At 43.1% G+C, this 17,364-nt stretch overlaps 1 protein-coding gene across 2 annotated transcripts in view; it reads left to right on the top strand.

Moving 5' to 3' along the window:
* Positions 1–16,034, top strand: part of LOC142971971 (paired box protein Pax-6-like) — a 38,368-nt gene extending 22,334 nt beyond the window's left edge. Inside the window, exons 6-11 of one of the 2 annotated variants that reach the window (XM_076112726.1) lie at positions 341–493; positions 3,649–3,731; positions 12,166–12,316; positions 13,273–13,382; positions 14,684–14,825; positions 15,949–16,034. In XM_076112726.1, the coding sequence (XP_075968841.1) occupies positions 341–493; positions 3,649–3,731; positions 12,166–12,316; positions 13,273–13,382; positions 14,684–14,825; positions 15,949–16,034 (725 nt within the window). Of the gene's footprint in view, positions 1–340; positions 494–3,648; positions 3,732–12,165; positions 12,317–13,272; positions 13,404–14,683; positions 14,826–15,948 lie in introns of those variants that run through there. The other variant, XM_076112732.1, reaches the window with a different exon arrangement.
* The last annotated feature ends 1,330 nt before the right edge of the window (positions 16,035–17,364 follow it).

The following is a 17,364-nucleotide window of genomic DNA, read 5'->3' as shown; positions in this document are numbered from 1 at the left end:
ATTTCCTTAAGCATTTCCATGTTTATTACATTTTTAGCTGCTACACGTTGAAGTGGATTATTGCTGTTTTTACTCCACTACATTTATCTGATGGCTGGAGTTACTTGTTACTTTATCATTTAAGATTTCACATATAGAACAGAAAATATGATCTATTATTGAAAATTAAACTCCTCATAATATCTATATTTTTTGAAAATGTATAAATTACAAAATTCAGTTTTCATCCTGTACATTTTGATTGCATTATTTTACTTGTAATGGAAAGGTTTTACATTATACGACGTGGATACCTGTTCGAGCCCAAACCCAACTTTCCTTCCTTCCTTCCTTGGTGCAGAGTGTCCACAGGCAGAGGGAGGGGAGAACACCATATCAGTTAGTTCCAACGGTGAAGACTCAGAGGAGACTCAGATGAGGCTTCAGCTGAAGAGGAAACTGCAGAGAAACAGAACGTCATTTACACAGGACCAGATAGAAGCACTGGAGAAAGGTAACTGGTCGTTGTGCATCAGTACATAATACACCCACATACGTTTCCTGTGTGTTGTGTTTTCTTTCTGTATGTGACTGAAGTGTGGAAAATATCCACTTTGACTCAACCGAGCGAGGTCAGATTCACAATGTGTTTCCACAATGACGCGGTCTGCAAACTCTCTAACCTTTTAAATAAATATTTCAACTATGCACATTGGGAATATTGAATTAAAAATGTTTCATTTATTTTATTCAAAACCTGATTTTGATGGACTTACTTGTACAGCACTTTTCTAGTCTTCCGATGACTAAACTACATGTCATCATTCACACATTCATACACTGATGGAAGGGGCTACCATCAGGACTAACTAACATTCACACAGACACGGGAGTACATTTGAGGTGTGTCTTGCCCAAGGACACATTGACATAGCGGAGCCAGGGATCGAACCGTCGACCCTTTGATTGAAGGACGACCCTGTTCTACCACTGAGCCACAGTCGCCGTTTCACTATTTTGTTTGTATTGTTGTTCTGATTTATGGAGTAATACAAAGACAAATCTGAAATTCCCTCTGCAAAAATCTTTTACTCTCGTGTGTCGAAAAAATGAAAGAAGAATTTTGAACACGTTTTTATCCAATGTTCTGGAAATGTAAGTAGTCAACTGAGGAAGTTAATACTTGTATCCTCGTCACCTGTAGTGTCTCCCCTGGGGAGACATTTAAAAATATCTCCATAACAAATGCCATGTTCTTACACATGAAAGAAAGACCAACGACAGCTCAGCAAGTTTTGAATTCATCCAATCAGAAATGGTCCATGTTGACGTCACAATGAAGAGGGGAACTGTCATGTCTTGTCTACTGTCACCTAGCAAATCTCGTAGTATGATACTGTGTTCTACTGTCGTGAAATTTATGTTCTTGATGATTGCATGTCCTAGAGAACATGCCTAATGTTCTGGACATATCAAAAGTCTCCTAAATCTTGCAGTTGTAAACATTGATGTGGAATTTGGTAAACAGCAAGTCCTCCTCTAAGGCCACGTCCACATTACTCCGTTTTTTTGTTTGGAAACGCACATGTTTTGCTACGTTTACACTGAGCGTCCACACTACGCCGGAGTTTTAGAGCACCGTAAACGGAGGAGTTTGAAAACACTCCCGAGGTCGGAAGAGTTTGAAAACTCCGGGGTTGCGTTTTCGTGTGGACGGTCGGAACGTATACATTCAGAAACGATGACGCCCACACCAGCGTTCGCTACTTGATTGGTTCTTAGCAGCATGACGTGTCCTTCCCTGATTCGTCACACTCCTATCACGTGACCCTTACCCGGAAGCTTACTAACAACAACATTGATTACCGATCGACTACCAGGTTAATCTAACATGGACAACTGATTACAGGCGTTGCTGACCTTGTTGTCTTTACTAGCAGCTGTTCAGTTAAAGTCTGCATTATTACAGAGGAAGCAGCTGTTATTGGAGCGATTAGCGAGCGGTGTGACCAGTAGCGTTATCAGCCCTACGGAGCGGCCGTCTGAAGTCACGTTAGCAGTAAATGCTATTCAGTAGGACAGATAGCTAAGCCACCAGCAGAGCTACGAGTGAGAACAGACAACAACGAGGAAACGAGTGAGAGACGTGTCTTCACCACATCTATGGACCCATAATCTAGTAAACCTTTATGTGTAAGTGTTGATTTTAAAGTGAATTTGTTATGTGAGAGAGAGAGAGATAGAGAAAGACCCGCAGCGCTGTAACTAAGTCTGAAAAATAAAACTTCTAAAACTTTCCACGAACTTTGTCTGTTTGAGTTCATAGAGGAAGATTTTAGAGAAGATCTTAAGTATCAAACACGACCTTTCATTATTAAAGACTACTTTATTACACGCGCATGCCCAGTGTACGTTAATGGTCACGTGATATCGATTTTTGAAGGTTGCCGTGTGGATGCAGATCAATTCGAAAACGATGCTGAAACGCCCGTGTGGACGGAGATCGTTTCTATTTGACAACTCCGTATTCCAAATAGAATAGAGTAGTGTGGATGTACTCTACGACACACACACACACACACACATATATATATATATTAGTGCTAATTAACGCCGACAATTATTTAATCGCGTGTTAACGCATTTTTAACGCATTTTTAGAAATAAAGAGAGAAGCTGCACCAGCTGTTGCTCTCCCTGGAGACTACTGGACATCGCTGCGGTAAACTCAGCAGACACTCAGATCTCCGTGGTCAACTCAGCAGACACTTACATGTTAGTGCACCTATATGCTGAAATTCACGGTAAACGCATTCAAACAGCACAAATCGGGAGCGAGCGAAGGACTTTGAAAGTTAGCGGAAAGATTAACGTGAGACAACATCCGGTTTCTTCAGACGAACATCCGGTTTTCAGAATAAGATGCCAACAAAGTATGAATTATATTCACATTAAGTATAAAACATGCTACCTGCATCTCGTGAAACAAATGGTATTGCCCTTTTGTTCATATAGCAGGACTTTTTAAATAAAAGTGCGCAATACACTACTTTTGAATTCATTATTGAATTCAAAAGTTCATAACAATGAGATTAATCGCAAAAAATCCATGCGATTAATCGTGATTAAATATTTTAATCGTTGCCCAGCACTAATATATATATATATATACACACACACACACTAACTATATATATATATACATATATATACATATACACATATATAGTTTGTGTGTGTGTGTGTATATATATATATATATATATACATACATACATACATACATACATACACACACACATACATACACACACACACACAGTTTCCTTTTTTTCAAGTTCTAGTTATATTATGTAAAATTATTCCCCAATCTGTAGCAATAGTTGACCATGTGGTAATAAGAGCCGGAGTAAAGTTGACTATTAATTAGGTAACTATTTAGGTGTCTGTTTTGACTGACTTTAATCATAATATGAGTTGTGCAGTTGTCCAGACAGAAAATGTATGGCAGCACTGAATGTGAGGAGTGAATCATTAAAACATCTGTAAAAGGCCAAAACACAGCCCCTCACAGATTTTGTGACTGTAGATTGATTTTCCTAATGTACAACAATTAGAAATGGCAAAACTAAAGTTATCATCTAATGAAACAATGTGTTTTTGTTCCAGAGTTTGAAAGGACTCACTATCCAGATGTGTTTGCTCGAGAACGCCTGGCCAACAAAATAGACCTTCCAGAGGCAAGAATACAGGTAAGCTCTATTATATATTGTCACGACCTGATAGGAGAGGCCCATGTTGCCAGGAAGGCGGGGCTTTATCCTGGAGCACTGGCCCAGGTGTCTCCAGTTTGCAATCCTGTCGTTAAAGGGACACACACACACACACACAACCAGGAACGTGGCAGGGAACCGTCACACCCCCCCCCCCCCCCCCCATAAGAACTGGGTCCCGCAGGGAATCCCAGTATCAAACAAAATTGTATAAGACACCTTTAGCAAACAAACTCAAAAATACCAAAACTTGGCTGAAAAACCCAAAATACAATACTTTACCGAATGTTCTTAACTTAACGGTCCAGCATCTTTTGACTCAGGTCCCCACTGTAGCAATCGGCGCATCTTGGAAGCATTCTAAACAGTTAGGAAGGGACAAGAGGAGAACCAAGGAAAATAACATATAGTCCAACGCTTATTGGGGAGCCCTGGACAACGCGTCTGCCACCACGTTGTCAGTCCCCTTCACATAGCGGATATCTAGGCAGTACGACTGCAAGGACAGTGACCACCTGACCAGCCTCTGGTTGGAACACTGCAAAGAATTGAGGAAGGTCAGTGGGTTGTGGTCCGTGTACACCACTACAGGGGTACCACTGCCACCAACATAAACATCAAAATGTTTTCAAGCCATGATTAGCGCTAGCGTTTCTTTTTCAATGACCTAATAGTTTAACTGATACGAGTTAAATTTCTTTGAGAAGAAACTAACAGGCTTGTCTACCCCCAGGTCATCTACTTGCATTAGGACGGACCCTGCGCCTACATGGCTAGCATCCACGTAGAGTTTGAATGGCCTGTCAAGGCGTGAAGCAGCCAGAACTGGGGACAAGCAGAGCAGTGTTTTCACCTGTACGAATGCGTCCTGACAGTTCGGTGACCAGACAAACTTTGCTTTGCCCTTAAGCAAATCAGTGAGTGGTGCCACGACTGTTGAAAAGTTATTACAAAAACTCCTATAATAGCCAACCAGGCCCAGAAAACGCATCAGCTCCTTCTTTGAGGTTAGCACTGGGTACTGTTCCACAGCCTGCACTTTGGCACCGACAGGTCATACACTACCCTGGCCGACCACATGCCCGAGGTAGGTCACGGTTGCCCTGGCAAACTCACACTTTGCAAGGTTTATCGTAAGCCTCGCATCTGCCAAACGATTAAACAGCTCCTGTATGCGTTCCAAATGAGCTTCCCAAGTGTCAGAATACACTACCACATCATCAATATAAACTGCACAGCCCTGCATGTCCCCGACAACTCGGTTCATCAGGCGCTGGAACATAGCTGGCGCATTCTGCAGGCCAAAAGGCATCACCGTGTACGAGTAGAGACCAGTTGGAGTTATGAATGCAGATATTTCACGGGCTCGCTGGGACAAGGGAACCTGCCAATATCCTTTAAGAAGGTCAAACTTACTGACAAATTTTGCCGAGCCCACCTGATCAATCAAATCATCCATCCTGGGAAGTGGGAAAGAATCAGGCTTAGTGACATTATTAACCTTACGAAAGTCAGAGCAGAAACGGGGCGTATTATCCGACTTTGGAACCAGCAGACATGGTGAAGACCAACTGGAAAAACAGGGTTCTGCAATGCTGTTTTCAAGCATATAGCCCACCTCTGCGTCCAAGTATTTGCGTTTATTTTCATTTACGCGATAGAATCTCTGTCTAATTGGTTTGGCCTCCCCAATGTCAATGTCGTGCTCAATCAAGTGAGTACGACCAGGTGTATCATGGAACAGGCACTGAAAATTTCAGATCAACTTAACTAGCTCTGCACGGCACGACCCAGGTAAGTGCCCCACTAGCTCCTCGAGCTTGGCAAGAGTTTCCGAGTTACTCAACCGGCCAAGCAGCAGGGCTTGGTCGGGCGACTTTAATGAGTCTTCCTCACCTCCCCACAGGGTCGGTGGAGAGTCCGCTAACCCCGGATCTGCTACACAAGCTGCACGAACCCCCCCACATAAAAGGGGCTCAGAGGTGTGCACATAGTACGGCTTCAGCAAGTTCACATGACAAAGCTGGGATGGCTTCCTACGCTGAGGTGTTGAAATTACATAGTTCTGCGCCGAGATCTGCTTCAACACTGCATGCGGAACGGTGAACTTTGCCTGGAAAGGCGAATTAACCATAGGGAGCAAGGCTAGCACCTGGTCTCCAGGACTAAAAATGCGTCGCTCCGCGCGACGGTCATACAAGCGTTTCATTTTTCCTTGGGCTAACTCCAGATTCTCTCGAGCTAGCTCCCCCGCTGTGTACAACCTGTGCCTAAAGCCGTTGACATACTCAACTAAGTTTTTAGGAGGTTCTGCCTCCTTCCAACCCTCTGACAATGCCGCCAAAGGACCCCTTACGGTGTGAGCAAAAAACAATTAATTTGGGCTAAACCCAGTGCTCTCCTATGTCACCTCTCTAGCTGCAAGCATTAACCAGGGCAAACCCTCCTCCCAGTCTCTACCCAGCTCCATACAGTAAGCCCGCAGGAGGGATTTTAACGTCTGATGGAAGCGCTCCAATGCACCCTGACCCTGAGCATGGTAAGCGGAGGCTTGGTTGTGCTGTACACGAAGCTGCTTCAACACCTGCGAAAACATGTGAGAAGAAAAGTTTGTCCCTTGGTCAGACTGAATGACCTTGGGAATGCCAAACACCGAAATGAACTGGGACAGTGCTCTCACCACCGACCTAGTCGTTATGGTACGCAAGGGGTACGCTGCAGGATAGCGGGTACTTTGGCACATAACAGTCAGTAGGTAAGTAGCACCTGTCTTTGAGCGAGGCAAAGGACCTACACAATCGATTACCAAATGCTCAAACGGGTGGCTGATTGCGGGAATAGGGCACAGAGGCACAGGCTTTAGGGTCTGATTAGGTTTGTCAGTCAGTTGACATATATGACATGTTCTAACGAATTGACAGACATCTCTCTTCATACGAGGCCAAAAGAAGTGCCTCAATATACGGTCATAAGTTTTCCTTACACCAGAGTGCCCTGACTCATCATGAGCCACTTTTAACACTGAGTTACGCAGTTTCCCTGGTAAAACTATCTGAAACACTGGTTCCCCGACAAAACTCCCACTATGGTGCACCCACTTTCTCACCAACAGCAAATCCTGCAGGAAATAACCACCAGCTCCGTTCAGTACCACAATCTCAGGGCGAATCTGTTGAAACAGCTCCTTCAGGGAGGGGTCAGCCTGCTGCTCTGCACTCAGATCGCTGCGAGATATTGACAGAGGAAAGTTAGACAGAGGCAGCGAGAATTTCACTGCAACACTTTCTCTCTCTGACTGAGGCACAGGTTCCATAGCTGCCATTGCACATGTTACTGCGCAGGCCGTGAACGCTTCAGGGACACCCCGCTCGCATGGGTCTACGCTTAACAGTGGCCCCGGTTGCACCACTGGTGGAGGTACATCCGCCCAGACACGCGCACCAACCAAGTCGTTTCCCAGGATGATAGAAATCCCCTGGACTGGAAATGCTGGTCGCACCGCTAGCTTAGCTACACCCTGGAACAAATCACAATGGAGCATTACTTTGTGCACCGGAACCAACATCACATTTAAATTCATACCCCGAACGGGAACCAGATCTCCCGTATTAGACTCCCCTGACAAGGGAAGTACTCCTGCCAAAATTAAAGAGTCCAAAGCCCCTGTGTCCCTTAGAATTGTCACTGGCACCTTCGTCGTACTTCCTACCATCGACACCACGCCTTCATGGATAAATGGCCGGTAGGGATCCAAACTCCCGGGACCAGTCTGTTACCTGCAAGTCAAAACCATCAGGAGTGTTGACTTGACAAGCGGGTGCGGCTAGCCCAACCTCTTTAGCATGAGACCCATACGCAGCATGGTCAGGCTGAGGTTTCAACAACTGACAGTCGACCTTCCAGTGTCCTCGTTTGTGACAATAGTTACAAACTCGCTCCGCATTACGCAGACTACTGCCGCCTCTATCTGGAAGCGTTCCACCAACTCTGCCCAGTGATTCTCTGCCACCGGCAGCACCAGACCTGTGATCAGCAAATCCGCATCTGTGCGTAAGCACGTAATCGTCAGTGAGTGCCGCCGCTGCAGCCGTGTTCGTTACTTTCTGTTCACTGATGTCCGCTGCAACATGCACAGGAACCGAATTTAAGCCCGAGCCCTATTTTTAGCCCTCTGCTCGAAAATTGCATACCCATACTCAAAAGAGTACATCTTTGCAACCACAAGGTCTATTTGAATAATTGTTGTGTTGTAATAAAAGGGAACACTTGTGCGATTTGTTCAGATGTGTAAATATCAGTGTATAAGTTACTGGTTAAGAGTAAATGAACATGGCACACAGCTCAAATTGAAAAGTTTCAGGTTCGCCTGAAAAAAAAGCCCTTTTATTGTTATTATTTCATTAAAATGATGCAGCTACCAGCCTAAAACATCTCCCAAATCATAGCACATATATGTGAACAGTCTCTCTGCAAAGTTTTACTTTGATAAAGTGAAGCACAACAAAATGAGAGGTTTTAGTACAGAAGGTTTAGGCGAGATTTCCAAAATGTGCATTTGGGCACATTTGGGCACCATGTGTGCCATTTGAATTTCCTCATGTACTAAGCTACATATTTCACTTATATATTACTAATGGTGTTCAACACATCCAAATGCAGCAATTTCTGGCTTTTTTTGAAAAAAATATATATATATTTTCCCATTCAAAATAACACACAAATCAACTGAATATTGAATCCAAATGAAAGATTTATTTTTACTGTAAACATTTGAAACAATAAACTAAAAACCACACAAAAAAACCACACAAAAAAACAAGGGGAGTGTCAAATGTGGGTCCTGGCTGGCATGAACCTGAGAGGGTCTGGTTGGATGCACTCCTCTATGTTGTGCCACCTGTCGTCCTCCTCCTCACTGTCTGTTGTTGACCTTGGTTTTCCATGCTTGGTAGCTGGAGCAGAAGCTCCCAGAGAGGCACGCCGTCTCTTCTGTTGAGTGGTCGGGGGTGATGCTCCGCTCCACTCTGAATGAGATGCCAACGACTGTGGGTGTGAAGCCATGGGGGGAGGTGATGCGGCTGGCTGAGGCTGTGGACGTCCTGGAGCTGATCGTTGAGCTTTCTTTTGTCCTCGGCTTGCTGGCTGTGAGGCACTTGAAGTACCTGGCACACTGGCATGGGGGGGGGGGCTCGTAATCGTCATCACTGTAAACACGAATGTGGAAGACACACACACAAACCTCCATCACACACACACTACAATCAGACTTAGCTAAGCTAGGATTTTGGCCTGAACAGGCTGGATAGCCAGAACATCCGATACCAATAAATCAATAAATATAACATTTATAAGACAATCCATACCTTTCCGCTGATGAAAGACAGTAATCAGAGTCACTGGTGTCCTGTGTTTTTTCCCGAACCACGAGGCCCTTTTCATCAGACACGAATCTTCAGGACGTGTCTGGACGTTCCCAGTGCTCAGTCTGCGGCAGTTCCAATATTTCCTCCCTGGTGAAATGTGTCTTCGAGACTTGTTTAGACATCTTCCTCTAAATCAATTTCCAAAAAGTGTTGAAAAATAAACCGTAAAAGCTACTCACACGACGCTACAAAACATGCAGAATCTTTGCGTAAACTCGAGTGCGTAATGCTGTCTCTCGTTTTGCTGGCTCTGTTTCACATACGCACGTCGATAACTTTTGATTCCCTTGACGGAGCTCAAAGGTTCATACCTCTCTGGCTTCCACAGAGCCAATAGAATTGATCTAATCACTTCAAAATGACTGACAGGCCTGTTGGCCAGTCGAAATCATCAAGTCTCCGAAAATAGTGAGGCGCAGGCTCCGGGGCAGAGAGCACATTCCTCCTCTCCCTGAGGGGTGAAATCCCCCCTCCCAAAGGAAAGGTGTGTCTCTGTTGCTAGATAGGAAGTCCGTTGAACCTTTTCCAGCAAAATAATGCGGGGATATTCGATTTTTCTTCTTGAAAACGTCAAAAGTGAGTCATATTTATGATCATAAAGCGATAATGTGATTTGTGTTGCTGGTGTCTGTTGGCTCATATCTCAGCGATAGTGTGACGGAGAGAAATGTTACGGTTATGTCCGTAACCGTTGTGTTCGTGGCGTGCTTTCTGCCATCTCGCTTTGTTTGTTAGCGTGTGCACACTTCTGGCGAAATATGAATATGGTATTGTAGTTATGCTAAAGGTTGGTGACTGAGTTGCTTTTGGAGTATGTTCAAACGGATTTTATATTAGTTTAACCCAGGTTCTGACGTTTCACGTGGTATGCGACATCATTATATTCATATTCATAATTAATATGCGTTCAATGATCTAAAAATGACGCTACCGAGGGTCCCCAGATCTGGGGACCCTCGACATTAAAAGGACTGCTCTAGCACCAAAAGTTCACCCAACTGAACAAAGTCAACAACCCCAGAAGCCGAGCACCAACGAGTGAAATGAATATTCAGATCACGCGCGAATTCCAGGTGACTCTGATTCTCCCCTTTTTCCAAGTTCCTAAATCTTTGCCGGTAGGCCTCTGGAACCAACTCATATGCCTTTAACACCGCTGCCTTCACAGACGAATAGTTTTCACTATCAGCATCGGTTAACGAGGAGGACGCCTCCTGTGCTCTCCCAGTCAGCATGCACTGCAGCATCAGCGTGCGCGCTGAGTCTGGCCAATTACGCGCATCTGCCACACGCTCAAACAATGAAAAAAATAATTCCGGCTCTTTTTCAGAAAATTTTGGCAAGAGCCTTAAGTTACCCAAAACATCGAACCCCTCTGCCGATTGCTCTGAAAAAGACGACGACTTCCCATTGAACTCAGTTGACAGCTTGCCTTCCTTAACTAACGACAGTCTAAACTGCTCAACCTCCAACTTGGCATGTTCGGTCTGCTGGCGCAGCCTCTCCACAGCCAATACCTGCTCCAGTTCAGCTTGCTTAAACTTGTCGTGGTCAAGCTGTAACATCAGCAACTCTTTTTGCTGTTCAAACGTGAAATTAGATCCTGTTTGGGGCGGAGCCCACGCAGCCTTCGGCAAAACAGCTGACGGACCCTCAGTCAAAACATTTCTTTCAAACAAATTAGACTTCAAAATGGCCTTCACTCTCTCCTTCAGACGTTTATCAACCACTTTGATTTTATAATAGTCTGCTATGATCAGCAGTTGATCTTTTGTGCAAAGATCTAACAACTTCTCAGAGGGCGAAGCAAAGAAGCTCTCAACAGTCTCCATCCTTAAGTGTACCTGAAATCAACGAAACGAACAGTGAATGCTACTGGTGCACAAGCCACGGAGTCTGGCCTAATCAGCATACGAGTGTGCCCCTCTAGCTGACTGCCTAACAATAATCTATCTACATACAACTCAACCCTAGTCTTCATGCAGTTAATGGTGGCGGGTACTTACGCACTGAAGCCCAGTGGCGAGGGAAAGCAACCAGACACTGGCGACTCCCCTAGAACCATGGATGTGCTCCCGAGCAGATTGCTCTAACCACGGTCACCGCAACATTAATAAAACAAAAAACAAGACAAAACCCAAAGGGGTAACGCCTCTGAACCTGACAGGGGGACCACGCTTGCCTCAGAGTTACGTTAAGTGCACCAGCCAGACAACACGTCCCTTACCTTGATTTGCAATTGTACGCCGAGAGGAGAGAACAACTCCCAATCTCAAAACCGAATCTCTATGCCCGAAATGGATACAAACTGCCTCTCCCAAACCAAAGTGCCTGTTTCCCGCAAAGGAAATTACGCACATCAACCAGCGCTATAGGGAATCCAGGGAAACCCCGACTACAATTTAGTGACGTCCACGGTGACGTACACTTACCAACAATTACGAAAGGGTAGTAGCACTACTCAAACAAACCAAGCTACCTACCAACGACCGCAACACGGTCCAAGATCCCGGACGAGCCCCCAACTGTCACGACCTGGCTCTGACAGCCATGACCTATTCAGGGAGACGCAGACAGTTTGCCCAAAAGAAAAGAGTTTTATTCGACATAACAAGTCGTCCAATGACAAATGGTGTGTGGAACGCCGTCCTCGCTCCTCCACGGGGTGATAGGAGAGGCCCATGTTGCCAGGAAGGCGGGGCTTTATCCTGGAGCACTGGCCCAGGTGTCTCCAGTTTGCAATCCTGTCGTTAAAGGGACACACACACACACACAACCAGGAACGTGGCAGGGAACCGTCACATATATCATTATTTTATGTGTGTATGTATGAGTGTTCTGTTTTGTAATACAACATGTTTTTTTCATTAAATAACATTAATGAAACATATGGACATGTCAGTATTGTTTTAAGAGACTTGAAAAAATGTACCCATCCTTTAACCTTATTACAATGTATGTCTTTTTCTTTTCTATTCTGGCATTTGCAGGTTTGGTTCTCCAACAGACGAGCGAAGTGGAGAAGAGAAGAGAAGCTGAGAAATCAACGTCGTCAAGTGTCCAACTCCTCCAACCATATTCCCATCAGCAGCAGCTTCAACCCCAGTGTTTACCAGCCAATACCACAACCTACTACACCAGGTACTGACGAGGACATGTACTACAAGTACATATACTATTTGACTGACACTTATTATGAGCATAATAACTAATGGATACTGTTCAAGTTGTTGTTCTACTAAAAGTTCATTTTGCATGCCTCCGCGCCGGCAACAGCCGTGGTCGGAGGTATTATGCTTTAGGGTTGTCTGTCTGTACGTCTTCTTGTCCATTCTGTGAACTGCCTTAAGCAAAGTTTCAAATTTGGAACAAACATCCACCTGGACTCAAGTATGAACTGATTCGATTTTGGTGGTCAAAGGTCACTGTGACCTCTTAAAAAACACATAACCTTTTGGCCATAACTTAAGAATTGATTGGCTAATTATAACAATTTCAAATACAAGGCATGGTTAGCTGCTTCTTTCTTGCTACAGTTTGTATTGTATTTACACATCATTAATAGTTTATTGTCGTCTAGCTCACTGTCCTCCCCATAATTATAGGCTGTAAAAAACAAAAGCTCCTTCAAATACAGCAATACTACTGCAGCTCCAGTATTGTACTTCATGAATTCCAATAAGATTTCTGACAATTGAGTTAGGTATTTGAGTTCAAAGGACTTACATAGCTGCTTTTGATCCTGATCATGGCCAGAGTCTTGGGGTTGCATTACTTTCATTCAGCAAATGCTTTTGTCCAAAGTCATTTTTTCCCAATGTGCAATTTTGGGAGTTTGGTGTCTTGATCAACTACAGCTGGACACATGGGCAGGAGGAACCAGGGATTAAACCACTAACCCTACAATTAATGGGTTCTGCTACTTAACCTCAGGTGGTAGAGTTTTGAGATTTACCTGTGACTTACAAAACAATTACAAGGACCAACTATCTCCCCTGCATCCACCAATGTCATGGAAGTATTGTACTATCTTGTATGTTAAGGTATATTGCCTTGGATACTGTGTTCTCATGATTTCCCCATCCTTATCTCTCTAGTGTCATTCTCATCAGGATCCATGTTGGGGAGGTCAGATCCAGTTCTGTCCAATAGCTACAGCCTACCAGCTATGCCCAGCTTCAGTATGGCTGCCAGCCTGCCTATGCAAGTAAGATTATTTTACAAGACAGCACAATATACAATTAAACGAGCACACCTCAACACCTCAAATAAGAGATAGCATCTTCATGTGTGTCAGGTTCTGGTTCCATGTGAACAGTTGATGTGTTGCCTACAGCTGCTTAGAACATCTTTGTAGAAATGTTTGCCCCCAGTGAACATAGCTCAATATGAACTTCCAACACAAAGTCAGGCAGCCCAGACACAGAGCTCCCCGTTTGTAATTCCTAGTATATCACTTTTTGATGTTGCGCATGGTATCTCTTAGAAATAAAGGTGCTAACTATAGGGTTTAAGGTACAAGTATAGGGTTTTTTGGCTTGTCCCAAATTGACCCAACACAAAGGGTTATACCTGGAATCATCTGTAAAAGGTTCAACCTAGAACACCCTATACGAGATTCTACAGAGCATACTTCTATGGTGTAATTGTTCCACCCAGAACCCTTTTCAGCCTCAAAAGGGAGCTAACAAGAACCCATGCTGGGGGTCTACCAAGTCCCCTTTTATATTTCAAGGGTTTCATCTAAAATTCACGCAGGCGGTCTATCGAGAACCCTTTTATAAATCTATTTATAAGGGATTTATCTAGAACCCACCCAGGTTCATCATTAGGCTCCTAAATGGCCAGGGCTGATCATCATTACACACCAATGCTCTTTCTTCCAGAAAGGGGTCTTTGGATGAAAAGAGTTCTTAATTTAACTCTTAGTCTTACAAATAACCTTTGCACATTTTCTTTTGAAGAGTTACCTTAACATTGTAGTGATAGAGGATAAAATTATCGTGGCCAACTTTCCAGAGTTGTAAATCCCTTCTTTACAGTGTTATACGCCCCTGTGCAGTGTGTTGGTGTCTGACTTTAAAAGTCATTCATGTACAACTAGACTGACTGGATTATATTTCATCTTCTCACCTGTACCTGTAGCCACTGGGCCATACCAAAGCCGTATTTTGCATGGTTTTAACGCTGAGCTATTTTAAGTCTGAGTACCCACTTTATGCAGTCAGACAATCTACATGTAATCTCCTGTACATGGGTATTCTGGAAGAATCCGAGACCATCTGAAAAATGTTATGCAGTCTTTCTTGAATAAAAACAAAAATGCCTCTTGACCTTGATTTGACTAATTGACCATCATGTTTGCTGTGGGGGAAAAGGCAATTAATTGAGTGATTAATTATTAGTGTTAACAGTGTTAATCTTGCATGACACCAACCCAATGGTGAATGGCTCATTAAGATGTTAAATTCTGCTGTTTTAATGGGTAATATTAATTTATGTTTCCAGGCATCCAGCCAGCCCTCTTATTCCTGCATGCTGCCCACCAGCCCCACTATAAATGGAAGAAGTTATGAGACATATACTCCTCCACACATGCAGCCACACATCAACAGCCAGTCAATGACGTCCTCTGCAACGTCGTCAACAGGTAGGATAATACAAACTGACAACTGTTGCAGGATGCATGTTGATAACTACTTAAATGAGACAGGGCAGAAATGAATACTGATGATGATCAATGATATATCCATTAAAACATTTTGGGTTTGAATACTTCCCAGACTGGAAGAATTATATTTCTTTGAATCATGTTTGGAATTAGAAAAATCTTAAAACATATTCAACTTCAAGCTGATTAAAAGTTTGGAGAAACATTGAGAAAATTAAAGGTTAATAAAGGATAAAACTGTTAAACTCTAAACAGTTGTTAATTCTTAACATTCACTTACTGTAGAGTGATTCAGTTTTTTAAAGGAATACTTCACCCTCAAAATGACAATTTCTATATCAATTACATACCCTGTGTTACCTTGAATTCTAGGATAATACGGGCTTTAGGGAAGATGATGATTTTAGGGAAGATGCATGTGAGCGTATGTCTGGATAAATGAGACTTGGATTACATTATAGGAGTTATTCAAGAGTGTTTAAAACGATCTCTTGATATAGTCCTATAGTTGATAGGCACACAAGACTTCTCCAGTTTGGAATCTCTGTTCGTTGTGGAGGCATGTGGAAAAAAAGAAGGTTTTCTTCAAGAATTCTAGGTAACATGTGGAGAGTAACATATATACATACAAATGGTCATGTAGGGGAAGTATTCCTTTAAGACAGCAGCAAACCTTCAGTAACTGGTTCATCAAATAATATCTTTTACACATTTACTAAAGATTCATGCGACATGTTTAGTATTTTTTGGAATCTCTACTAGTATTTACAATAAAGTTATGTGGGTTTGGACATTGCTTAGCTGTACCGCATACATTTTTGTACAAAGTTAGATAAAAAATTAAGTGTAGAACAAAAAATCTCAGATCATTTGTTATTGATTGTTGGTTTGATTGCAACCCATTTTGCAGTATCTATACAAGCCTTCTCTTTGCTATTTCCATACGTCTGCACAGTTAGTGTAGACTTAAAGACTTGCATCTGCACTTAATGTGCAACTGTGCAACTTCTACAACTTGCTTTGCATTGAGTCAAAACACACTTTCAACTTTGTTGTGTCACGGCTGTCAACTCAAATTACCTCTTTGTTCTCCTATCACCAGGTCTGATTTCCCCTGGTGTCTCAGTTCCGGTCCAAGTTCCAGGAAACGAAGCGGACATGTCACAGTACTGGCCACGCCTGCAGTGATGTCATTTCCCACGGTAATTGGGCTCGCCTGTGGCGATCCCAAGGAGTGACTGCTGCAACATCAAAGCCTGACCTACCCTTACTCTACAGCTGGAATGTGAAGAAGGACCTGAAGCAGACTACACCACAGCCAATGAATATGAAGGAATTACTCTCATTAATGTTTGCGAGAAAATGTTCAAACCAAATTCTGGAGACAAGCAGGACAGAAGTACTCTTCCAAATGAAGGATTTAAAAATCACTATAAACCAGTACAAGTTCAGCCACTGTACAACTGGTTCAACGTTTTTTGGGGAGATCTGTCAGCACGTCATCCTCAGCTGCCATTCAAAGTGTCTTTGGCACAAACCCAGAATGAAAAGCTCTAGCCTGAGCTGTACTCAGGAAGCTCAGGAAGGTGGCCCATCCTTTGTTAACACTAAACTCCAGACAGAAATAAACTGCTGTGTGTCCATTTGGACATTCTGTGGGAAGACATATTACCTCTACATTCTGTTCCTAATTTATATCATGTTGGTGTATTTGTAGCAACAAAAAAAAAATGACGTTGACTGAAACATAAAGGGAGGAACTTAATAAAACTTGAAATGATGTGTGAATTTGTTTCATCAGCAGATTCCAAAAGCTCCAGCCTGGAATGTGTATAGAATTTCAGAATGTGGATTCTGGTGACATGTGTTTGGTATTGTAAAAAAAACCTGATCTGAATGTGATTTGCTAACTGGCATGGACTCTGATTTTGAACTTAAAAACAATGTTGGGGGAGGGGGGATGTCTCAGTTTGTTTTAACTCCAAAGCTCCTATGTCCATAAATTCTACAATAGAGCAACTATTGAAAGACTGGAAGCAGAACAAACACTGTGCTAGCTTATAAAAAGGGAACATTAGATTGTGTCTGGGATGTAAATCTGTTTCTAATTTTGAAGTGTAAAGTATTTGTCTTCTCTAGTGATCTCGGAGGGTTTCCATAATAAAGTTATTTCAATTATATTGCTTGTTACAGTCTATGGCATTGTTATGGATTTATTCATGTTGTGTTTTTTCATTATCATGGTCAAAGGACATTCCAACTAGGAAGCAAGGAATGTCTGTGTGTTTTTCACTTATATCGAGAACCGCTCATCTGATCTACTTCGCACTTGGTGGGTCTTTTGCTGAGGTCCCTATGAAGTGCTTGGTTGAATTTGGTTCAGTGTGGACACACGGCACGGCCCGTTCAATATTAATAAACTTTGAATAAACAAGTGAACACCGCTCTTAGTGGCAGCAGGGGTGGAGCTTCATGGTTCTGTGTACTTGAGCATGTCTTTACAGGCGACGACTTATTG

Source organism: Anarhichas minor, unplaced genomic scaffold (assembly GCF_050575085.1).
Source record: "Anarhichas minor isolate MPS153535 unplaced genomic scaffold, ASM5057508v1 ptg000005l, whole genome shotgun sequence".
Taxonomy (NCBI): domain Eukaryota; kingdom Metazoa; phylum Chordata; class Actinopteri; order Perciformes; family Anarhichadidae; genus Anarhichas; species Anarhichas minor.
The sequence above is the reverse complement of the archived record's forward strand: the minus strand, read 5'-3'. Positions and strand labels throughout refer to the sequence as shown.